This window comes from Peromyscus eremicus, chromosome 8b (assembly GCF_949786415.1).
Source record: "Peromyscus eremicus chromosome 8b, PerEre_H2_v1, whole genome shotgun sequence".
In the NCBI taxonomy this organism is placed as follows: Eukaryota; Metazoa; Chordata; class Mammalia; order Rodentia; family Cricetidae; genus Peromyscus; species Peromyscus eremicus.
This window is the reverse complement of record NC_081424.1, coordinates 41657570-41683140: the sequence shown is the minus strand read 5'-3', so window position 1 is coordinate 41683140 and position 25571 is coordinate 41657570. Positions and strand designations below refer to the sequence as shown.

Here is a 25571-nt window from a genome sequence, read left to right as displayed (position 1 = left end):
GCTCTCAATATTACCATTAACACTTTAAAAACTTTAGCAAACATCCAAAAACAATTTCTTAATAGAACTATACAAAACATAGGGTACATTAACACATCAGTCCACTCAAGTGACAAGAAAATATTTATTTAAAGTAAATTAAATAGACTGAAGAACATTAACTCCCCCTTTTCTTTTCTTTCTTTTTTTTTTTTTTTTTTTTTTTTTTTTTTTTTTTGGTTTTTTGAGACAGGGTTTCTCTGTGTAGCTTTGCGTCTTTCCTGGGACTCACTTGGTAGCCCAGGCTGGCCTCGAACTCACAGAGATCCGCCTGGCTCTGCCTCCCGAGTGCTGGGATTAAAGGCGTGCGCCACCACCGCCCGGCCTCCCCTTTTCTTTATAATTTTTTTAAACTGCATCTTGAACCTGAGTAGAAAAAAAACCCAAATTTCTCTATTTAAACAGTTCCATTTTTAACACAAAACCAGTTCCATTAGCAGTTCCATTAGCAGTTCCATTTTACATAAACAGTTCCACAAAACAGTTCCATTTCAACACAAAGCAGTTCGTGAAGAGAGTCTATATATATAAGTAAAGTTAAAATTGTCCCAATGCAATGAAATCACTCTTGTCCATTGCATTTCTTAAGTCCAAAAAGTTTAAAAACACAGTTCTTTCACCAGTCTTAAAGTTCCAGGAAGCCCTGGGTGGCAGTGGTGCAAGCCTTTACTCCCAGCGCTCGGGAGGCAGAGCTGGGCGGATCTCTGTGAGTTCGAGGCCAGCCTGGTCTACAGAGCGAGATCCAGGACAGGCACCAAAACTATCAGGGCCTGGCTTGTCAGCTGCCCTTAAATCTTTGTATAGCTGTCAGTGTCATAATGACTCTGAAGTAAACAACTCCAAATATGAGGAGTCCCATAACTAAATCTTTTTTTTCAGTTCAAGTAAGCCTTTCTGAAACTTTCACTCTCTGCTACAGCTGCACTTTGCAGTCTGTATCCTTCCCCTAAAGCCATTTTTGCTTCAGGGAAAAAGCTATTAGCTGACTAGGACAGAGTCCTTTCAAAAGAGACTTTCTTACAGCCAGCAAACAGAAACTGCAAGGCTTTTGCTGCTAGTTATGTTCAGGCTTTTAGAGCTTTCACAGTTCCAGTCTGTCTGTGCCTCTCATAACTGGGCAGTTCCCAGGACCCCTGTGTCGTGAGGCCCTGAGGGCTTTCAATCACCTCTTGCTCCATGGACTCAGGAGGCCACCTCTGTTGCTATGAGCTGCTGCTCTCAGCACCTGGGGTCCAGGAGGAAACTCAGCCATGGCCAGTTGTGGCTGCACCCCTGGCTGTGTTACCTGCTCTGCTGGGAGTCTTCCTCTAAGAGTGTTGTCTTGCTTGCACAGCTGAATATCACTTCAGGCTCTCCAGTGTTCCCTGAATGCACTGGGACTCAAGAGTGCCTGCATTCTGGCCCTCCTGGTGTGTGCCCGTGGGCATCTTTTTATGGAGGAGGCTTTGTCTCTCATATAGCTGCCATGGCACCCTGTGCTCTCCCTCTGCAGCTACCTGCTCAGCTCTCAGCCTCTTCCCTGGTGTCTCTGCCTGGGTACTGCAGCTCAGGAAGCAGAGCTGCTCTGGCAGCTGGGGCCCGAAGTTTTTGCTGCACTCCAAGCCTCTGTGAGCTAGCTTGTTAAGGTTGAGTGTACCCTCAAGCTATGTCAGTCAGGCTTCACAAGCACCCTGACTGATTGTGTTCTCCTCACTGCGGCTCCTCACAGCAGAAAGCATGCAGAACCCTGCTGCTTGCACCGTCTCTTGGGCATCTGCCACCTGCGCTGGGCTGATGCCCCGTGGGTCTCAGCTGCTACTTGCACTGGCTCTGGCGTCTGCCATGGTTGGTGGCTTCTGGAGCTTCTGAAGCCACTCATACTGCCAAATTCACAGTCTATTAGGTCCTGGATGCTGCCCTTGGCATCCCAGGTCCAGCACTAGGGAAATTCTAAGCCTACCCTAAGTTCCTTCCTATTAAGCCTACATAATATCCGTACACCTAAAGCCTATTCTACCCTAACATACCTAAGCCTACATTTCTACGACTTACTTATACTATCATTTTCAAACCTAATTTAGTAGATAGAGATTGAAAAAGAGAGAAAAAGAGAAACCTAGATATTATGAGACATATACTGCAGCCTCACTTGGGCATCTTTCAGCCACTTTACTTTTACTCCTGAGAATAAAATATCGTCGCCTTTATTTTTCAATTCCTTATCGGCATGCCTCCTTATACCTGCAATCTCCCCTCTCTCCTTTCACCAAGTCTCTGGTCCCAGTTTGTGGCACCATTTGTGGGGTCCAGTCTCCACCTTTTTCCCCCAGGGTACTCTTAAGTAGTGAAGGATAAGAAATTTAGATAGAAGGATAGAGGGGAGAGAAACAGAGAGAATCACAGGATAGCCTTGGGAGGGCCTGGATCCTTATCCACTGGCCCAGAACTTTATTCAAAAGGGATTTTAACAACAATGGCAAGGGGCGGGGCAAAAGACCTCCCCCTTGCTAGATACAACCAAGTGTAGACCCTTCCAAACACCTGGTACCCAGCTTCTGGTCTAATCATCCTCTTATACATTCCTGCTGGTAAAGCAAGCTCAGATCTCACTAGGAAACTCCTGTTTCTCTCCCCCTCCCCCAAAACAGACACACACAGACAGAGTTGAGGGGAGGCCATCAGTGGGAGGATGCTGATTTGACACAAACAACAGCTCCTAGGGGCTCCACTAAATAAATGTAGATACAATTAATCTCTAAACAGAAATAAGCTATAAAACATTGACTGACTTTCATGCATGCCATGCAAGACAACAGGAGAGACCAGTTAAGCTGCACAGATAGTTCAGAAAACTCAGTGTCGATGTTCATTTCTAACTCCTCATTCAAGACTGCTGGAAAGCAACATTCTTAGTCTGGATATTTATCTCTGCTGTTTAGGCCACCTTCTCAGGGCAGTAGCATAGGTATGGTCAAATGTCTGCCAGAATTGAGCATATCCAGGGGATAAAGAAAGCCAGAAAATTTTTTCCTGGACTGCACATACTAACTTAAATTTAACTACAGCCATTCTCTGAAGATGATGAAGCAAATTTTCTCTTTTTTTTCTTTTCTATTTTTTTGGGGGTTTTCTCTGTATAGTTTTGGTGCCTTTCCTGGATCTCACTCTGTAGACCAGGCTGGCCTCGAACTCACAGAGATCTGCCTGGCTCTGCCTCCCAAGTGCTGGGATTAAAGGCATGTGCCACCACCACCCGGCCTCAAAAGAGATGGCTCAGCCATTAAAGGCTAGGCTCACAATCAAAAGGATTTTTAAGGGTACCAAATAATTCTATAATTTAAAAGAGAAAGATTACTGCTTCTGTTGAATGGAGGAAATGTCATGAAAATATTAATGTCTGGTTCTCCAAGCTGTGGTCTGAATGGATGAAAACTAGGGACCATTTAGCATTGGTTGACATGTTTACTCACACGGTCTCGGAAGAAGCACGCACAAAAACAATCTGATTCTGTGACTATGCAAGCACTATTTTATTAGTCAAGTGGACTGTGCTTCAGCACAGTGACTGGCCCTCAATCAGGTGCTCAACATTTGTGGACCACAGTCCACTTACAGGTGATATCGAGAATGAAGGACTGTGTCCAGAGAGATGTTCAGATCTCTCCGAAATCCCCATACCAGCCTCTGGATGTGGTTTCTCGCGGGATTCAGATCCCTACAAGTCTAAGCTCTTGCTTTTCCACCTTCCAACGTTTACGTCTTTTTACATAGATTTTGGACAGGTTTGTCACAGCTTAGATTATATTGAGTGTCTTGCCCAGGAGGAGCCTTTGCTATAAATAGAAACAAAAGAGGAATCAAGTCAAAGGTTAAGGGAGCTTTAGCAGCAATGAAATATATTCTTTAATTGACTGCATCTCTCTGTGACCTTCCACTCTGGCAAAGGGCAGCACCTGGACTGTTTATAGTTCTGGCTTCGTAGTCATGAGATTCCTCTGAGGCTACCAAATCCATGAAAAGATGGCATAAAGAGTGAGATCTGGTGACTTTTAATGAGGCTCTTTCAATAACTTACTATTTAATTTAGGGTCCTCTCACTATGGCAGAATCCTGTTAATCATAGCTGGCTTCACTTCTGTTTTCCTGTTAACACTGTATTTTTTTTTCTATATAATTTTATGAGCATGCTTCTTTTATCTTTAGGTTTGGATGTTTTACTACCTAATAAGACCAAGTGAGAAATAAACCTTTCAGGTAACACTGCCAGCAGCTCCTAAATTACTACTGTAATAAAAAAATGAAGCTTCTGTGGAGAGCCTGTATGGAAGACTAAAGGGGCTGCTACAGAAGTTACCCTCAGCCAAGGCTTTTGTAGGCAGTACTGTTCTTGTTTTACATGCCCTGAATGATACTTACTTCTCTGTGTATCCCAGATATAGTTGTTCAGCACTTCTCCAAGCAGGTACAGGAAATTCATTAGAATTGTTGTTGACCCAAAGAAGATGATCCTAGCTCCTGAGCCAATATGTTCCAGGAAAGGGTACACCCACATGCCGGTGACATGATGTATCCAGCACACCCTGCATTGGAATTGGAAAGGAGACAAAGATGGAGTTATGGCCATGGCAGATGTCAAAGCTGTTGTGTTACAAATGCAAGCCCATCACACCAACAAGGAACTCCTGCATGGCTTGCACTCAGCCTGTTAATATCTTGTATAATTCTAGGACAGTTACTCCAAGTGTGAAGTCAGCACTGGTCCATCAACACTAACCCAACTGCTGCTCCCTTTCTTTGCTGGGTCTTTCCTCTGTGCTAGGAATCCTGTCAGGACCCCACACTGCACTGAGTGACACATCTCCTTAATCTCCTGCTTCCTGGCAGTGTCTTCTTGTCTTTAATGACACTTAAAAGGTTTTGGTTAGGTATTAGAAACTGCTGGGTGATTTAATACTGTTATACAACCCTTTTAATCTCTTCTTATACAATGGAACAATGGAGTATTAGGCAACCACCCTGTAATAAAGCTGACTGAGTATATGCCAGGTATCTTGCCATACTGCCTTTCAGTGAGACAGAGACATGAACTGCGTGCACTGGAACCACCACCCCATCACCGTGCAGATACAGGCTTCCTGCTTCTCATCTGCAGGTCCTGCATTCACGTCCCTTCTAAACATTTGCGCGTGCACACTTGTAGCCATCTTGTTTCTGGGCTGGATGTTTCTGGCTCTGTGGAAACAGCAACATCAACTAGCTTTGCTTCCCAGGGCTCAGTTGCAATGTCTGCCTCACTGTCGTGGTCCTAGCATGGCTACTGGTAGCGGTTCGCTGTATTATTTGGCGTTTGTTCTTTTACCAAAGAGTACCAGTTTTGGAGAGTGAATAAAATATAAATACTGATTACATTGGGAAGAAAGGTGACTTTCTATACTTTCGTGTTTGGGGCTCCACTCTTTAGGAATGTGGACACACCCACCCACACAAAGGCTTCATTAGTGGCAGGAAGCCATGGAGCTTCACTACAGAGCTTCTATTATCCATGTGGGTAAAGCCCCAATTGCCACGGAGATGGAACTTACTCTGGTGATGCTGCTGAAAGAATTTCACTCTTTAAATGAACAAAGAATGAACACACAGAGCCCAAATCATACATGAATACATTCACATGCATGTAAACATGCACAACACATTTATGGCAATTCTACTTTATCTCTAGAATAATTCCAAGTGGAGACTGTAGCGCTTCAATACACTGTAACACATTAATAAAAACTCAGAGCATCCAAATGTTTGAAACCACCCATGTCCATCAAGAGATGAATGAATCTGCAGAGGGCTGTATATACTACACAATGGAATGTTATTTCGTACAAGGAAGAATAAAACTTTAGTACACACTACAGCATACTGAACCCTGAAAACATGATAATAAATAAGTCAAATCATAGGACAGCTTCTGACGACTCCACTTATATGAGGCACTAAATTAGGCAAAGCCTGAGACAAAGCACAATAGAGATCTCCAGGTATTACATCTCCATGAAAAATGCTTCCCCCTCAACACATGTATCAAAAGATCAGTCCCCAAGGCAGCAGTATCCTGTGGCGGGGCCTCTGGGAAGTGAATGACTCATGGGGACTTGGAGCTAATCAGTGGATTAACCCATTGATGAATTTTTAACTCAATTGGCTACTGGGAAGTTGAGGAGACTATAAGAAGTCCAGTTGGAGGAAGCAGGTGGTTGGGGCATGGTTCTAAACCATCTACTTCACCGCTGGCCCTTCCCTCTCTCTTTCTTCCAGTCCCTGTGAGATGAGCAACTTTCTACCTCTACTTGCTCCCTCATGAAAGCTGTCTGGCCAGCTGACCACGGACTGAAACATTTGAAACTGTGATGGATAATAACTCTTCCCTTCTTTTAAATGGTTTCTCTCGGGTTTTTTGACACACTAATGGAAAGCTGACTAATAAACAAGGGGCTGAAGGGACTGCAGGAAACAGGGGTTTATGTTGAAGGTGATGAAAAGTTTGGGGGCTAGACATGATAACTATGACATGTGAGTGTACATCTAGAAATGGCTGTTTCCATGGTATTGACTTACTCAAGCCAAAATACTTCTATTAAAAAAAAGTTAGGAAAAGAAATTTTTTAAAGCCAAAGTACTTGTGAAGACCAATAGAAATTAAAGTGTTGGAATTAGACTGTGGACTTGGATATGACCTGTTCTACTAGTTCATGAATCACTGGCAGTCACATTTTCCTTGTCTGGTTTTCGCTAAGGTAAGGAGGTGTTGTTGCAGCCACTAAGTGGCATCTATGTAGAAAATATGCAACATTCCCTCAACTTAATGTCATGAACTAGTAAATCATTTTTACAAATCAATTACAAAATTGTGACCTGACTTGCTGTCAATGTTTCCTCCATTAGGCAAACTGGGGGTGCTATTCAACTATAAATGTTAATTATACTCTGCATACCTGCTTCTGGCACTCCACTTGCCTTTGGTGGACTAGGCCTTTCATTTGCAGCTCATAAAGATCATTTCTGATGCCAGGTCTGATGTCTGCTCCTCCTAAGACTATGTAATGCACTTTTGATCTCCATGGAACCAAAATACAGTGACAAATGATATAACCATGGCCATATCCTATGTGTTTTTAGATGACTCCCAAATTTATATCTCCAGGCTGGATCTTTCCTCAAACTTCAGAGTTCCATGACCAGTTACTGTATCCATATCACTTGGAAAAATGACAGTTTCAACTTAAGCTTTCCATGCCTCATCCCTGACCTCTGATTCCTGTGTAATTGGGCTGTATACAGTGCGTTCACATGATCTGTTACCTTTTTTTTTTTTAACCCTATAAAACCCCTATAAGGGATATATATTCCCATTTCACAAGTAAAAAAATCTGAGGCCAAGTTAAATAACACACACACACACACACACACACACACACACACACACACACACACACACAAGAACTGGGAAAGCCAGGAAAGAAATGCACAATTGACTGCCCTTTAAAACATTTTAATTATTCTTTGATAAATTCACACATGCATAAACTGTATTACAATCACATTCACCCTCCCACTAGTTACCCTTTCTTATCTCCCTCCCCTCCCTCTGGACCCTTTCTTCCCAACAAGTCCTGATTCTACCTTCATGCCTCTTCCTGAATGAGCTTAATTAGGATTGCTTGCATGAGCATGGGTGCAGGGGTATTTGCTGCAGCATGGAGAACTGAAGAGTGGCCACACTACTGAGAAAAAAGCACTCTCCATCCCCCAGCCGCCATTAATTGCCAATAGCTCCCCAATTAGAAGTAGGGCCACCAAAGCCCCCTCCCACCCATGCTTGATTACCTTCCTGTTGCTGGACTTGCTTTCCTTAAGGCACTTGGTATTGTCTTAAAATATTCATATTCCCCCCTTCCTGATTTTTTTTTTTACTTGATAGGTCATCAAATCATCCCAGGTACAGAGTACAGATGCAGAAGTCCTGTTATTTGGGGTTACACCTGGATTAGTGTGAATGACATATCCACTTGTCCTAACAGGCTGTGATTTCATCACTTGTTTCCTTGATATTATCACAGTTAAATTCTCTGTGCAGAGATGACTCATGGCCTTGCTCATCTATGAGTGGAGAGTTCTTAGTTCTTGGATTGCCTTCAATTGCTGTCTCATTTTTAAAGCTTTCTCATCTAAGCGTCCAAATACCTATGCTTAAGGCAATGGCACTTATGTTAAAAATTTTATCCTCGGAAATCAACAAACATGGTGTATGTGTGCATGCATGAATGTGTATACATAAATATGTACACACATATGCACATATTAATCAGTATTAAAAGGCTTCTGGACTACCTGCTTTATTAAATATACCTCTAATCCATTTATTTGAAACTTACAAGTTTTAAAAAATGTCACGTATCCATGTCTCCCATTTGAGCACTTTGCAAACAGATCCAGCAGGAAACGAGGCAGAGGTAATGCCTGTCCTTGTGAGTCCAGTCTAGTGGGAGATCAAGCTATCTATCACAAGAGCACTTCTGAGGATGGGCACAGTTACGAAGGGCAGGAGCTGGAGATGGCTCAGCTGTTAAAGGCTAAGGCTCACAACAATTACAAAGGCCAGGAGAGGAGTGCCCTGGGTGCATAGGGATTATTTCCCCGCTCTTACAAAGATGGCTCATGTACAGCTAGTCACACTTGGGTAGTCTCTTGCATATTCAGCTTTCTTTCAAGCCATTCTTTCATAGCCAATATGGTCAAAGGCTTTCATCAATGTGCAATAAAAAAACTTTGAACAATTTCATAACCATTGCTCTTTGTCTCTCCTCTCCACGGCAAACTCTGAACTGGTGACTACTCACTGACTCCTCATTCTTACATTGTACTGCTCTTCTGCCAACATAACTTAATTCTTTTTAAATATATAGTCACATATTTTATTTTATTTTATTTTATTTTATTTTATTTTATTTTATTTTATTTTATATGTTTGAGTGTTTTGCCTGAATGTATGTCTGTGCACTATGTGTATACTGAGCCTGTGGAGGCCAGAAGAGGGCATCAAATCCCCTGGAAGTGGAGTTCCAGATAGTTGTGAGATGCCATGTGGGTGCTGGGAATTGAGCAGAGGTCCCCTAGAAAAGGGCTGAGCCATCTCTCCACTCCCTCAGCTTCATTCTTGGATGTCCTAATACATCATGCTGGCTGGGTTGAACGCCATTTCTCTCTCCTTTTCCCCTCCTACCATTTTGACCTCTTTTTCTCCTTCTGTAAGCTCACTATTCATTACGTTAAATGTAGATTTTATAGTTTTAAGTGTAATACTGGTTGGTCTGCATGCATGTAAGCACACCACCTGCTTGTCTGGGGCCTTCAGAGGCAAGGGGAGGGTCAGATACTCTGGACTGGTGTTACAGAGGTTGTGAGTCATGAAGTGCATGCTGGGAACTGAATCTGGGGCCCCTGAGGGAACAGTAAGTACTTTTAGTGCTGAGCCGTCTCTACATCCCTGGACTTTCCCTGAAGCTTAGTTTCTAACCCCCTCCTCTCCTTTGTTTTAATGCTATATACATTCCCTGCTGATTCATTCATGGCCATGGCTTCACTCCCACCACATACATATAGATATTTCACAAACTTGTATCCCTATCCAGTTCTCTTCCACGTTCTAGAAAATAGTCTCAGATCTGAAAGCATTTCATTTTGCACAGCTTATATGTACTTCCAACTTAGTCTATCTACAGCCAAAGTTATTGCTATTTCTTGCCAGACCTCCCAAATTCCTCACCTCTGAGAATGGTTCAGTTTTGCAACTCAAACACCTGTCAGCATTTCTTCCTTTCTTCATAGTCAATGCCCTGCCCCGTCTGATCAAGGTTACCTCAGTCATCTCTGCAAGACATTGATATTTTTTCAATTTCTGTCACCATCTTGATTTGTATGACATTTATCTCAGTCCAGAAGACTCTAACAGTTTCTCATTTGTGTCTTCTTCTCTTTTCTCCACTTTTCTAACTGTCACAGTGGGCACAGTGAGCTTTCTCGATTGAAAACATGAATACATTATTACCCTGTGTCCATGCTTTTAACCTGACAGTGCTCCTCCATTCATTTTCGTTATAGAAGTGGAGGCACCTGCCTCACAATGGCCTGCACCTGTCCGTTTGGCTCGCTCTCACTCCTGTATCTTGCCGCTCTTTATACTCTAGTCAGACCGATTTTCACCTGGTTCCCAGATTTTCCATGTTCCGTCCTTGCCACGTGGATCTTCACGTGCATCTCTTTCTACCTGTGCTGGTAGCTACCCATCCTACAGACCAGTGAAGTTGTATTTATCTTCAGATTGTCCGCTGTGACAATTGTGCAGCCATCACTCAGGAAAGCTCCCCCGATCTGCCAGGTTAGTTCAAATGTAAGCTCTTAGAGAACCAGAGATCTTTTTGATTTTTAAAGCTCTTTGTCTAGTACTTAGATTTGAGCGATAACTTTACGTGAGGCAGAGTACACATTTTGTGGGGTGAGAAGCTGTGTCTCTCCTTGTCACCTTAGCACTTAGCGCCGTGCCTGTCACAGAACAGGAAAGTAAGTAGTTGACGGGAAGTCATTTAAGCTGTGACAGATGAGGAAGAATTAGTTGATTAAAGATGGGAGAAGAGAAATTTCTAGCTAAAAGGAATATCTAAAGACCCAAGAAGAAGGGAAAACTCTAAGAGTGTCAAGAAGAAAACATTTTTCCTGAGATCAGGGATCGAGTATAGGCGGGGCTGGTGTCAACCTGTGGGTGGTCTTTCATCATTCAAAAGCTAGACTACCAAGCATGGAGAGAAAGAAGCCTTTGGCGCATATTAAATAAATGTGGGCAGATGGAACTGAAAACCAATTCTATCCAAAACAGTGGTGGCCTAGATAGAAGTGGTAGTTCTTGGAAATGAAAAGTAATGGGTGGTTTCATAAGCTATGTAGACCAGTATCTATCAAAGTGTCGGTCATAAGCAGTGACATGCTGGAGATGGTAATGAAGGCTAGTTGTTACATATTTAGGTCGTTTGTGAGCTGGTTACATGGCAGCTTGGATTCAACCGTAGTGGGACTGTTTACAGAAGGGCAAACACTATATATACATCAGGTGTTCCTTCCTCCTTTCCCTGAAGCACTGGTTGTTCAGGATTCACCAGTAACCACTGGTTACAAACATTAAAAACAAAAACAAGATAACAGAATAGAAAAATTCAGAAGGGCTTGCATATGATGATCAAAACGGGCTTGCAAAATGGAAGTTTCAGTCATAAGGAAATGCATGTGTGAGTATGTACACACACACACACATCCTGGCTAGGTCACAACACAAAGTGTTTCTTTAAATTCATAGTAAAAATTCAAAATAAAAAGCACTTATTTCAGAAACAGAATTAGAGGACTTGGTGATTGACTGGGCTTATGCTGTGAGGCCACTGAAATGAGTTAAGGATTAATCATAGATTCCTGGCTTGATGAGCCAGGTAGAGAGGGCTGCCATTTCCTGAGATAGGAAATAATGCTGTAAGGGAGCTGCCTTTGGGGGATGAGGAGTTTTGTCTGGACACGCTCAGTTTGAATGTCCAAATGTTGTCCAAGTGGAGTTGTCCTGAAGGCTGGTAGTTCCCTGGGTGGTAACACAAACATCAAGCTCATTGGCAACGAGATAATAGTGGAAGCTGTCAGCCAGACTGTGATCGTCCAGGTAAGAGTGTAGAGAAAGCATCAGGAAAATGGGTTCCCAAAAGAGCTCCCCAAAGGGTAACATTTTAAGGGGCAGATCAAGGAGAATGAGACTAAACAGTGAAACCGTGGAATGTGGGCGGGAGCAAGAAAGGGAGTGTGGTTTCCCGAAGCCAGGGAGGGGTTCAAAGATAATGTCTATTAACACAGAAACAGAGAAGCAACAGTTACTAGGAAAATGCTTTCCACTAGTAACATGGAAGCAAGGACATTTTCAGATGTGTGTGTGTGTGTGTGTGTGTGTGTGTGTGTGTGTGTGTGTGTGTGTGTTTGAAATCTACTTTGGATATTGACTGCCTATCACATATTGATGAGAATTTAAAACAAACTGACCTTCTCAAATTCCATACCTCATTTGGCCACACGGGCAAAGTCACCTTGTTTCAAAAATCATGAGCTGGGACAATGACAGGAGACTCTGAGACATCCTAGTGAGGGTCACGTGTCCACCTTTCCTGTTCTGGCTGTTGCCCTTATTTATCCTGAGTGGACAGAAGTAGCTATTGTGCCCCCAGGAACCTTTTTATTTTCCTGATTATCTAAGAGGATTAAAAGGTTACTGTTCAAATTTAGAGAAAGAGCTAGGCAGTTTGAAAAACACACAGGATATAGACCCATGTTCAATAGCAGCTTATAGCCAACTACACTTCTAAGCTGGGGACAGGCACTGGGCTTTCCAGGACCCCTTCTTTGGGGGAAGGTGTTATATTTATGTCATTTTTCCAGCTGAGGACACTGAAGCCCAGAGAGATGAGCAGTGGAGAAGCTGGGACACACATCTCAGTAGTGCAGTTCAAAGCTTGTATGGCTGACTCCTCTACTGTTCCAGAGGCCAGCCTGTGACGGATGGGAACAGGACCTCCAAGCCTTTAATATGCTTAGAACCCAAAACATGGTTTAGGCATGAAATCTCTCTATAAAGTTTTTCTTCCCTTCTGACTATAAAAGCAATTCACATGATCACTGTGGAAAACTGTGTGAGAAGCAGAGATGTTGCAAAATGATAGATAAATCACTTTTTAGTGAAGTTTTAACACAAGATTGGATGTCTTATAAAACTCAAGCATCAGATTTTATCACTTCCTTCGAGGAGAGGGGAAAGCACTGCAGGGATGAAACACCCCTTCAGAAAAGGCAATGATGTATCTCTTAAACAGTCACACCATATTTAGCCTGTGGGGACTCACTACACTCATCAGGCATCGGCCTGTGTCCTGGGTAGGGCAGAGTGTGGACATCAGCTTCTGGCTAACTGTGTCTCTCCACTCTCTGATGCTTCCGAAGGATGTTTCACAGGCAAATCTGACTGTAAGCTCACATCTTGACCAAATTGTCTGTAGATATGTTCAGTTTGAGGACTATTCTGAAGGTGCCATGGACTTTCTCCCCAGTACTGATTTCACCAGGACCTGTTTTATTTCATTTTGGGAACTCTGGAAGTTTTCTTGTTATTCTGTTTATTTTTTATTTATTTATTTATTTTGTTCATGGACTCCTTCATTTGTTTAACACACGAGTCTCCACTTGTGGGGTAAATGGTAGTGGCATGCATAGGTGTGGTTATGAGATTGTGGTGTGGTAAGTTTGCCAAGACTTGCTACTGAATCGGTAGAGACTGTTGGGCTATGTGAAGGATGCTTGCTTCCATGGAGAATGGGCTCAAGTTCTCTCAATGAGGTATGGGCAGTGCTAGAAAATGCATCAGTGTACAGACAAACACCAAGCAGAGAAAAATTCACTCTGAGTAGTGTTGAAATACCATTTAGCTTACAGATACAACTGCAGAAGCCAAGTTTTGCACATTAGGGGTGTTTTTCAAGGAAATACCTTAAGATATAATCACAATGTAACACTCATGAATGATTTCTTGATTATTTTCAATGAAGCTAGTCCCACAGACCCTGGGAAGGCTTTCTGGTCACACAGTACACAGTGCTCAGAAGGTCCTAGACTTAAATTAATGATCCACAGTCACCATCTTGTAATTCTTAATATATATTTTTTTAAACAAAGGGCCCTCTTACTATTCTTCACTGGGCCTCACAAATTACATTGTCCTGTGTATGTAGCTAGTCTTCTACACTTTGGAACAACTTCTAGCTCATTTATGTATTTTTGGGGTCACCTTGAACATTACGGAATGTCTTTTATCCCGTTTCCAGGTTAGTAGAGAAGTTAAAACACTGCCTCATAATATGATCCAAATATGTGAATGAGCTAGAAGCTGACACCAAGAATAGAGAACACAGCAGAAACACAGGACTAAATCCATAATTAAATAGTGATGTGACTGGCAGATGAGATAGTTATTAGCACCACCAACTTAAGTTAAAGCTTTTTAAAAAAATATACGAGCAAATCAAACGAGCAACACCAAAAGCCTCCCCAGGGTTTCTCCTTATGTGGAAGTATATAACATTTTCCTGTACTCCATACAAGAATATTTTGATGGTTACAAGTCCCTCCACCCATCCCTAGGGAAAGAGGCAAATTGTGCAAGGCTCTCGGAATGAATTCCTGTCATGAGGTCATGAGGGAATGTGTTTTCTTCCTGATTCTAAATCACAAATATCGCAGTGATTTATCCATGAAGGCAGGCCAGTAATCGACTTCAGAAAGTTTTCCTTTAACACATCTCCTGGCACATGCCTAAACTGGTTGCAAATGATCCGTTCCCATGGAGTCCCACTCTCTCCAGTCTACCTGATTTTATGGTGATGTTTTCCTGGAGAGAATTCAATCTGAATTTCCCTCAATAAAACTCGGGGCTGGCTTTTCTTAACTTTAATCACTTGGAACTTCTCAAAGCACACAGGTGCCAAACATCAAGTTGACACACCGAACACCGGAGGGAACATGTGTTCTTTCTGGAGGGGGCGGGGTGGGGACTCAGCAAGGGACCATTACGATCCATGGGATCATCCGAGTTGGCTGCTGAGAGGAGCCACACATTCAAACTGGGAGGCGAGGGGAAACTGTCTGGATTCCACAGCAGACAGCATCATTTTGCACACTTTTGCAGAAGTTAACTTCGCTTACTACTCTGATCCTCAGTGACACTAAATTCTTTTCTTTAGAACAAATAAAAATTCCTACTTGACCTCTTGATTGCCTGTTTGACCCCTCATTTCTCTGGATCAATGGTTCTCAACCTTCCTAATGTTGTGTCCCTTTAACAGTTCCTCATGTTGTGGTGACCCCCAACCATACAATTATTTTTGTTGCTACTTCATAACCATAATTTTTGCAGCTGTGATGAATCCTAATGTAAACATCTGATATGCAGGATATCTGATATGTGACCCTGGAAAAGGGTTGTTTGACCCCCCAAAGGGGTCGAGACCCCCAGGTTGAGAAACACTGCTCTGGAGACTTCCTGTTTTGAGCAGTGCCCAGTGTCACGCTGTACGGTGAGAACGTCTCTGCCATTGCCACAGCGCTCCTTCTCCCAGTGAGAAATGTTCAGTTTACTTATTTTTTCACTCAACAATATACGTAACAAGCCTAAGTGATGTCAGAGATGGGAACACAACAGTTTGTGAAGCAGACGTGGTCTGTGACCCAGAACCAGTGGTCCCAGTCTCAAAGCAACATGGCCCTCGTGTGACCCGTGACACTCCCACTACTGTGCAGGACAGTTGTAGAAAGTTGGTGTTTCTTTCGAAAGTTGACTTAATGTTTGTTTATTACTCTGCATCAAACAATCAAAAGTTCTAAAAGCTTTATATTTCAAAGAGCAGAAACCCCCTGCCTCCGGAACTGTAGTCCTTACCCTCCTCCTCATGGCTGGCTCTGCCCCTTAAGGAAAGCCACACTTAATTCTTTCAGCTAGTTCTTCTTGCTTTTAGCTTCTATTTATTTCTTTAAAGATTGCGCTGTCATCACCCCACCACTAGCTGAGGAGCTAGTGCATTTGATAGTTGCCGTGAGGACACACTCAGTTTTCTTTAATGATATGACCTTTGACAGGATGATCACACACCAGGGCAGGCCCAACTCCCCAGAACAGCTGGGTAACACAAACTAGAATCAATGGGGAAAGAAGAAGAAGAAAAAAGAATTAACCTCAAATTTGGGTGGTGTCCTGGCTCGTTTTATGTTGATTTGATACAAGCTAGAGTCTTTTCAAAGAGGGAATCTTAATTGAGAAAATGCCCTTACTAGATTGGCCTGGGGGCAAGGCTGTGGTCCATCGTCTCGATTGGTGATTGATGTGGGAAGGTCCAGCTTACTGGGAGTGATGTCACCCTTGGGCTGGGTGCTAGAAGAAAGCCGACTGAGCAAGCCATGAGGAGCAAGCCAGTAAGCAGCACTCCTCCATGGTCACTGCTTCAGTTCCTGCCTCCAGTTTCCTGTCCTGGACATATAAGGTAAACCCTTTCTTCCACAAGTTACTTTTGGTTATGGTGTTTTTATCACAGCAATAGAAACCCTAAGTACTACGGGTGGAAAGGGGTGGAGGGCCATGATGGGAGGAGGTTGGGCTTGAATATGTTTAAATTTTTGAAAAGGAAATAAAGTGTTAAATAAAAAGAAAACAACTGCTTAAAGAAAAGAAAAAGTGCTCTGTTGGTATGGGATGGGGCGTTCTGTGAGGTCCACAGATCTCCAGTGCTGCTCAAGTCAATCCCCATATGACTCATTTTCTGTCTACTGACACTGAAGTATTGATGTGTTCTACAATGATTGGATTGCCAATGATTTCTCCCTTTAAGTTGTAATGTTTGTTTAACATATTTAGATACTTGAATATTAGGCACATAATATTTATAATCAATTCTTCCCATTGATTTGTTCCCCTTATAATATGACGGCACTCTCTGGCTCTTGTAAGCAGATTTTTGACTTTGATACACACACACACACACACACACACACACACACACACACGTACGTATTTTCCCTTTGTTCCTCCCTTTCCTCTGTCTCTTCCTTTCCTTAATTCTTCTCTTTTTTATTTTTCAGATAAAGTCTCAGCTCATACTAGCTTCAAATTCACAATCCTGCTGCCTCTGCCTCACAGTGTTGAGATTACAGGGACATATTGCCATACCCAGCTACCTCTGTTTTTTTTTTCAATAGTCATTTGCATGCCACATCTGTTTGTACCCCGTCATGTCCACATTCCTATAACATCTGCCCTAAAGGTGCATGGAAACTTCCAGACAACTTCAAACTAGAAACCTTTAGCCTCTGATTTACTTTAGTACCTCAGTCCTGGGTCCTCAGTAATCACATTTATGCCTAAATACCTATTGATTTCTATACTCCATTGTACTGAAGTTTTCTTATTTAAAATATTAAAAAGACACAGTTTCTACATGATAGAAGCTTCTATATATCTCCATGAATATAGCACCCACCTAAGCCATTTATATCGAAGATTAAAACTATAAGTAAAACCATGCCACCACCTGTGCGGATTGCATGATTGAAGTAGTGGAAAGAGAAGTACTGAAGATGGACTGGTTCATAAATGTGTTCAGATCTCCCAGCCTGTGAGAGTCAGAAAAGAAAATTAAATGAAATCAGATTAAGAGTTTTATTTCTCCGCTCATCTCAGAGGAATGTGTGATGTTTTACAGGACTGAGTAGCAGGACGATGTGGAGCCCTGGTAAGTTTTCTTTGGCTAGATGACTGAGTATTATTTAATGCCACTGTTTACTTCTTGAAGAATAAGAAGGCTGCAAAGTCCATGCCGTATATGCAGCTAACAGATAAAAGCATCGGTTTACAACAAAAGGGAAGAGATACCATAATGCATTTATTTTAGGTAATAAGGATCACGAGGAAACCCAGGTGTTGAGACTCTGGGAAAAATGAACAGACACTTGAACTCAACACCAACCAAACGTTTTCATTCTTCAATGTTGTCCTTTCTTCCATAATGTTACATTGAATTCTTACTATCTTTGAATTACAAGCTTGTCTACTGTAAGAGGCAGCTAGGATGAAATGGTTTTACTTCTCATTTAGTTCTACTTATTTCTATAGCAATAATAAGAGATGACTGGAGGTCATTAACATGTCCTAAGATCAAAGGGCCACCAGTCCTCCTTAGCGGATCACTGCTTGAAAAGAAAACCTGAACAGACATGCTTCACCTTGGTGCAGCACCTGGAGACCAGCCTTGACTACCAGCATTACCAATATTCCATTTTCTTTTCATTAAGCAGTAGCACGGTGAGTAGTCAGATTCGATCTGTTAGAAATGTGACAAAAGAAGGCTGCTACCATGGAAACCTACCTGATGGCCTTTGTGGTGAGCTCCCTGTTACTCAGATGCTAGCAACTTCATACAATACAGGGCTGGTCAATGTTGGCCATGCAGTTTCCTCAAAAGAGCCCTGATAAATAACATTAATGAATACCTTGAATGTGGCAATCTGAAGGAACATTATTTTTGTCTCAGCTCATCATTAGATAGGCACAGGGGACCATGCCTTAAGATACACTTTGGACTGCAAAGTGAGAGCCAATTCAAGACCATGTCCCACTATTTATCTCATAAAAACAAAGTACATCATTGCTTTAAGGAATCACATACTGAGGAATAAACTATTAAAAGATAGAGAATCATTGTCTGCTTTTGTTCAACAGATCAAGTTCACTTAATTATCTGTGTATCAGTTACTTCTATATGGTGACCCCTTCAAGGAAACTTCCATTCAAAGGCTTAGTACAGTGTTATAAATCTAATTTTATTTTCTCCGTGTGTCTATTTCATTTACTCAAGTCTAGGCAACATCTCTACTGATTTGATATACGATTAAAAACTTTGATTTCTATAATAATTTGGTAGGTACCTTTAAGAAGTAAGTGTACATAGTCAAAATTTTAACTGAGTCAACAAGTCTTTGTAGGTGTTAGGGGTTGGCAAACTGCTAGTAAATTGTGTCTGTTAGGATACTATTTCTTTTATTATTATTATTATCATTATTATTGTGTATGTTTGTGTGTATGCTACAATGTGAATACGGATACATTGGGTGTCTGTCCCCATCTCCTACCTTTTGAGACAGGGTATCATTTTTGCTGCAGAGTATGTCAAACTAGCTGGCCTGCAAGCTTTTGGGAATCCTCCAGTCTCCACCTTCCAGCTCCCCACAGGACTGCTGAAATTACAGATGCATGCACTTCCACATCTGTCCTTCTGTGGCTTCTGGGGATTCAAACTGCCACTTGCATGGCAGGCACTATTCCTAGGGAGCCATCATCCTAGTCCTTCAGAGGCCATTTCTAAGGATGGGTGAGATGTGAAATCCTGGCTACCACCATGCACTTCTCCATCAGTGTGTAGCTCTCTAAACAGCCTCTTTCTTTCTTCCAGTTGTGTTGAGAACTTATCATTGAGAGTGGAATGCTCGGTGTGGACAACCAAAAAAAAAATGAGAAAACTGATAATTTAATCATTTCTAAAGACTCACTCTCAACATTTTCTAGAAAGAAAAATATGTTTTGACAAACATTACTTACTCTAGTTCTCACTTATTTTTTTTTAAAGATATAGAAATTCATCTCTGAGGAAATGCAACTGCCAGTGTGTGGGAAAGGCACCCACCATCTGTTCTGCCCTGCATCTTAGCTTCTTCAAAGTGCAAGGATTCAAGCGATCTATTAGTTGTTGCCTTTTTTTTTTTTTTAAGACAAGATCTTCCTCTGGCATTGACATGAGAATCTTCCCACTTCTGTCTCTAAGTGCTTGGATTACAGGTGTGCATTGTGATGCCGGCCTGGATTGAAGTTTTCAACAATATACACTATCCCTTTGTTCCAGTATTAATTATTTTGACTTAGCAAGTTCCTTCCAGACACCAGGCATTTCCCTGGGCCATGTGACTAATAGGAGAAGTGCCATAGCTCTTGCCCATAAGATTACAGCCTAGTTGTGGTGTAGAGTGGTGTGTAGGTTTGTCAAAGCTGTGCCACTGATGATGTTGTGAGTCCTTGAAAGGGGAACCACAGGTGAGTCACAGTGCCAGAGAAAATTTCTTGGAGGACACAATATCTGATCTGAGATTCAAAGATAGATTGAGAATGATTGTGAGGCCCAGAAACAAATAGTTGAGGCAGAGCAATGAACATATTTCTGAGGTGAGTTCACAGAACTTCAACTAGTTTAACGGAGCTGATAGGTGGAGCTCTGAAGATGAGGCAGACAGAATCTCTTCTTACAGTGTTCTCTACATTCAGCCAGGAACTTCCCATGTTATGAGAACATCCAGTTTCTCCATCAGCTCTTTCTCTTTTTTTTAACTTGTGTATTTGATACTTTCCAAGTTCTACCTCTATCCCCACTCGCCCTAAAAAATTCTAATAAGAGAGTTGTCCAGCAATTGAAGGGTTGCATAAGCGAAATATGGTCGTTTGGGCTGGGGGGACAGTTAAGTACTATAGTCAGCCTGCATAGTACTTAAGCGTAAGAACTTACACTTGAAAAATCAAGTCTGTTCCTGGGGCTTGCTGGCCACCTGGCCTGGATGACTTGGAGAGCTCCTTGTCTGGTTGTGGTCATCTTAGTTTCTGAGGCAGTACAGGCTGAAAAACGTGTGCTGAAGTGGCAGAGGAGGGAAGGTCACAAGTTCAACACCATGCTGGACTACATCTTTGGAGCTGGAAAGATGGTTCAGCAGGTAAAGTGTCTGCCGGCCAAGCCTGATGACCTGAGTGTCACATGTCAAGGTCAACAGAGGGAAGAGATTCCATGAAGCTGTTCTCTGACCTCATCGTATACATGCCATTTCATGGTGTACACTCTCACCCCTATATATAATGCGCATGTACAATAACCATTTTAAAAAGATTTTTAAAAAATGAGATGGATGATGCCTGAGGAACAATTGCCTAGGTTGTCCTCTGGTACACACAGTCCCACGCATGCACACACAAATGTACACAGGCATGTATGCACACGCACTCACACAAAATATCCACCTATACCCAAATGCACACATGCACTGGAAACCACACACACACACACACACACACACACACACACACACACACACTCACACATACACTCAGAATGTGGTATGTCTGTACATGAAGTATTATTCAGCTCTAAAGAGGAGTGAGTTGCTCATACAAACTACAACATGCTAAATGAAAGAAGCCAGTTATAAAAGGGCACACACTATATGAGTGCTATCTGTTTGAAATGTCCAGAAGAGTCAAATGCATGTAGAGTGAAAGCAGATTTGTCATTGCTGGTGGGGGTTAGAGAATAAGGAATTGCAGCCTAGGGGATAAAAGGATTCTCCTGGGGGATGGTACAAATGTCTAGGGGTTAGAGTAGTCACACACCAAGAGCCTCACACACTGATTGCACATGTTAAAGGAGAATTTGTGGTGTGCAAATTATTTCTCTCCAAAACAAAAAGAGCAAGGTAGAATTATAGATAAAACAAGTTCTATCATACATTGATAGTTGTTGAAAATAGAAGATGGGGAGAAACTATACCATCCCCCCAAAATAGAACAGAGGAAATTCCAGATGCTTAATGTTTTACACACCTTCATTTTCACATTTAGATCATTTTATATCATAAAGAAAACCACTGCCCGACAGTACCAAGTCTCACAACTGACTGTCACCAAACCTGTGGGTCCAGACTCCTTTGGGGGTTTCATATCAGATATCCTGCATATCAGATATTTGCATTAAAATTCATAACAGCAGCAAAATCACAGTTGTGAAATGGCAACAAAATGATTTTATGGTTGGGGGTCAGCACAACATGAGGAACTGCATTAACGGGTCACAGCGTTAGGAAGATTGAGAACCACTGTGCTAGAAGGTCAGGCAACAGCAACAAGCAGAAGAGGCATAGTTCTTACATTCAGAACATCTCTGTTGGATGGATAGAAGACTCTTAAGGGACAATTCCAGCAAGCAACTGGGAAGAGGACACTGAGATCTAAGACAGATGGGGAAATCAGGAGTTTTCTTGGAAGAAGTGATGTTGAGGGTGTTAGCTAAGTAGGGCAGGGGATGGGATTGGAAGCAGAGTGACAGCCGAGAAGAAAAATGTGAAAAATGTGATGTCTTAAGGGAAGGAAGAACATGGCATGTGTATTAGAGGGTTCACCAGAGCCACAGAAAGAGGTTTATTTGGGAGGAACTGGCTCACTGATTAAGGATTTGAGAAGTCCCACTGTCCACTGTCTGGAAGCTGAAGGTCCAGAAAAGCTGGTGGTACAGTCCCGCCCAAACCCAAATCCATAAGAATCATAGCTTCTGAGTTCACAGGCTCTAGACCCAGAAACTCCGATGGCTGAATGTAAGAGACAGCCATACCAACTCAAGTAGAGACTGCAGGTTACCTACCCATCTCACACCATTCTTCCCACCTTCTTGGATGAGTCTGATATTTATCTAGTCTGTAGAGTCTTATGCCAACTTCTTCCCAATGCACCATCACAGAAAACTGGAAGGAATGTTTTGAGAACTATCTTGGTTTCTCTTAGCCCAGATTAACACCCAGTGTGTCTGAGGGACAGAAAGAAGTTAAGTGTGGCTGAAGGACAAAAAACAGTGGATAACAGTCAGGTGACTAATAGTCAGGGGCTAGATTATATGGAGCCTCTCAAGATTTTGTCCATGTACTTTAGCAGACAAGCTCTCTAGGGGCTCCTGTTGCTTTGTTCCCATTCTCTATCTGATTGAACCTAAGATCCTGTGTGTGGATTGCACCATCTTTTGGTACAATCTTGGGCTGAATAAGAATGGAAAAAAAGAAAGTTCAATCCTTGGTGTGGCAAAAAATTTCCTACAATAAAGAAACCTTCATTTGCAATTGGAAATAATGTTAAGAATAAAGGTAAACTTGACAAGATGAATTTAACTCTGCTGAAACTATGATTTAATTTAGAGAAAGACTGAATTGTACAATGTGTCCTGAATGGTCGTTGGTCTGTAGTGGTCTGAATGAGAATAACCCTCATAGACTGATGTATTCGAATGCTTGGTCCCCAGTTGGTGAACCCTTTGGGAAGGATTAAGAAAAGTGTGGCCTTGTTGGAGAAGCTGTTTCACTGGAGGTGGGCTTTGAGGTTTCAAAAGCCTGAGTCAAGCCCAGCCATCCACCCCCCTCTCTCTCCCTCCTGCTTCTGTTCCCTACTCTCTGCCTGTTGCTTGAGGAGCAGATTTAAGCTCCCAGATACTGTTCCTGTGCCATGCCTGCCTGCCTGCCTGACTGTCTGCCATGCCTACCACGATGGTCATAGATTCATCCTCTGAAACTGTAAGCAAGCCCCCAATTAAATGCTTCCTTTTGTGGGTTGTCTTGTCATGGTGTCTCTACTCAGCCATAGAAAACTAAGACAGGGTCATTTTCCAGGGAAATAAAGCTTTCACCAGATTTCTCCACATCAAAATTAGAGATGAGTAGATATTAGAAACGATGGAAAGGTTACTACAAGGACACTTCAGGAGGACCTTTAACTCAGTCAGGGTATGGCTTTTGAAACCTAGGAATTTTCAAAACTGAGAAAAAGAAAAACCTAAACCTACTTGGACATTTGCTCCTGTCATACAAATAAAGAAGTGATCCACTAGAAAGGAGGGTTTTTCCTTTAAAGTTTGTTCTGGGATAGCTTAACGTCTATGTTAAACTCATCTACCTGGAATAGGGTTTGCTATAAAGATACCTGAAAGGCAAATAGCATGATTTCACACTGTACTCAATTTAAAGATTTCTTTCTATTTTCTATTATTATTATTATTTGTTTGTTTTGAGACAGCGTTTCTCTGTGTAGTTTTGGTACCTGTCCTCGATTTCGCTCTGTAGACCAGGCTGACTTCGAACTCACAGAGATCCTCCTGGCTCTGCCTCCCAAGTGCTGGGATTAAAAGCGTGTGCCACCACTACCTGGCCCTAATATTATTTTTTTATTCAGATTTTTATTAAATTTATTCATTTAGTGTATGTGTCTGTGTGTGTGTGTGTGTGTGTGTGTGTGTGTGTGTGTGTGTGTGCATAAGCACTTGTGTGTAGACACAAATGTGAGATAGTGCACACTTGGGGATCAGAAGATGTCTTTAAAAATCTAATAAAATTATATTTAAATCAAACCAATTATATATGAATTAATTTCTGAAAATTTTATACATGCAAACAATGAATCTTGGCCATATTCATCCCCACACTCTTCCCCTCTAGATTCCCCCTAGGTCTCTCAATATATCTATCTTTTTCTCAACTTCATCATAAAAGAAAAAAAAAACCACTGAGTACCATTAGTGCTGCTCATGTGCACATGTGTGTGGAGTCACCCACTAGGACAGTGGTTCTCAACCTGTGGATCACAAGCCCTTTGGAGGTCCAACAACCCTTTCACGGGGGTCACCTGTCAGATATCCTGCATATCAGAAATTTACATTACAATTCAAAACAGTATCAAAATTACAGCTATGAAGTAGCAATGAAATAATTTTATGGTTGGGGGGCCACCACGACATGAGAAACTGGATTCAAGGTTCATAGCATCAGGAAGGTTGAGAAACACTCATTAAGGCATAGGCAATTTATCAATGGCTGACCTTTTCCCACAAAGAACAGCAACTCTCTCATTCAGCAACCATCAACTGCCATTAGTTCCCCAGGTCGGGGTGGGGTATCCAGAGCTCCTTCCCCGTCCATACAGAATTTTACCTTGTTCTTGATCTTTTGGAGGTCTTACTCAGGGAACAGGAGCTGCTGTGTGTTCATGTGTGTGACTGCCAGGTCATCACATTGGACAACAGGTGCCTTAAGCCATCTTGTCAGCCCAATACTTTTCTAAGCTTTTAATGGATTTGTTTGGTTAAAATTTCATATAGGTGGTGGGTAGGAAAGGGATACCACAAGTCCTGTGTTGCTGAAACGGACTTTGCCTGAAGTGGCAATTCTTTGGCTCACTGACAGTGTCTCACAAGCTACTCACCCCTCTAGGGGGATGAACAGATCTAAACAGAGTCCTCGTGACAATTCTTGGATTTCTCAAGAGGCTGGCAAGAATTTATGAATGAATTGTCACTTTTTTCTTGCAATCTCCTAGCAGAGCTGAGAAGTCAGCTCATCTAAACCACAGGATTCCATTTATTTCTTATCCAATGTTTTTCCAACCAGATGTCATGGGGCTAAGTCACTTATGGCTCTTCCAAAATGGTTTGTATTTGTACCTGTAAATTTATGCATTGTTTCAATTTATGTAAGATTTCTGTATGCCGTTCTCAGATTTTAGGGGTGACTTACACATTTGCTTTTTCTACTTTCATGTGAAAATTTCACAGCCCAGGGACACGTCATCATGCAAAGAAAAATAAAGTGATAACAAAATGGAAATGTCCCTCAAAAACTTCAAACTAGGAAAAAAAAAAACAAACTGTCGGGGGGAGTTTTAAGTAGAAGGACTAACATGATGAAATCTGAATTTTAAAAACAAACTTTCTTGCGAAGAAGTGAGGAAATGCACAGGAGGCTGTAAAAGGTTGCTAAGAAATTAGAGCCACGGCAAGGGGATGGAAAAACAGGGCCTGCAGAGCAGGCTGGGGAGCGGCCATCAAAAATGGGTGGCAGAGGAAGCGGACAAAACACCCACTCGCCCAGCCAGCCAGCTGCCAACCACCGGAGAACCCACTCAAAGAAGGGTGTTGTGACAAGGCTGAAGAGGAAAAAAAAAAAAAAGAAACAAAACAAACAAGCCAACAAAAAAGAACTGGGGAGATGGCTTGGGTGGTGAAGAGTTTGCTGAGCAAACCTGAGAATTTGCTCTCTAGCCTTTGCAG

General features: G+C 42.1%; 1 protein-coding gene across 2 annotated transcripts in view; it reads right to left on the bottom strand.

The window, feature by feature from the left end:
• The window catches only part of Aig1 (androgen induced 1), a 222219-nt gene that overhangs the window by 5692 nt on the left and 190956 nt on the right, over positions 1-25571 (bottom strand). Inside the window, exons 3-4 of one of the 2 annotated variants that reach the window (XM_059272717.1) lie at positions 4435-4598; positions 3525-3851 (exon numbers count right to left, since the gene is read on the bottom strand). In XM_059272717.1, the coding sequence (XP_059128700.1) occupies positions 3772-3851; positions 4435-4598 (244 nt within the window). In that variant the 3' untranslated portion in view covers positions 3525-3771. Of the gene's footprint in view, positions 1-3524; positions 3852-4434; positions 4599-25571 lie in introns of those variants that run through there. The other variant, XM_059272719.1, reaches the window with a different exon arrangement.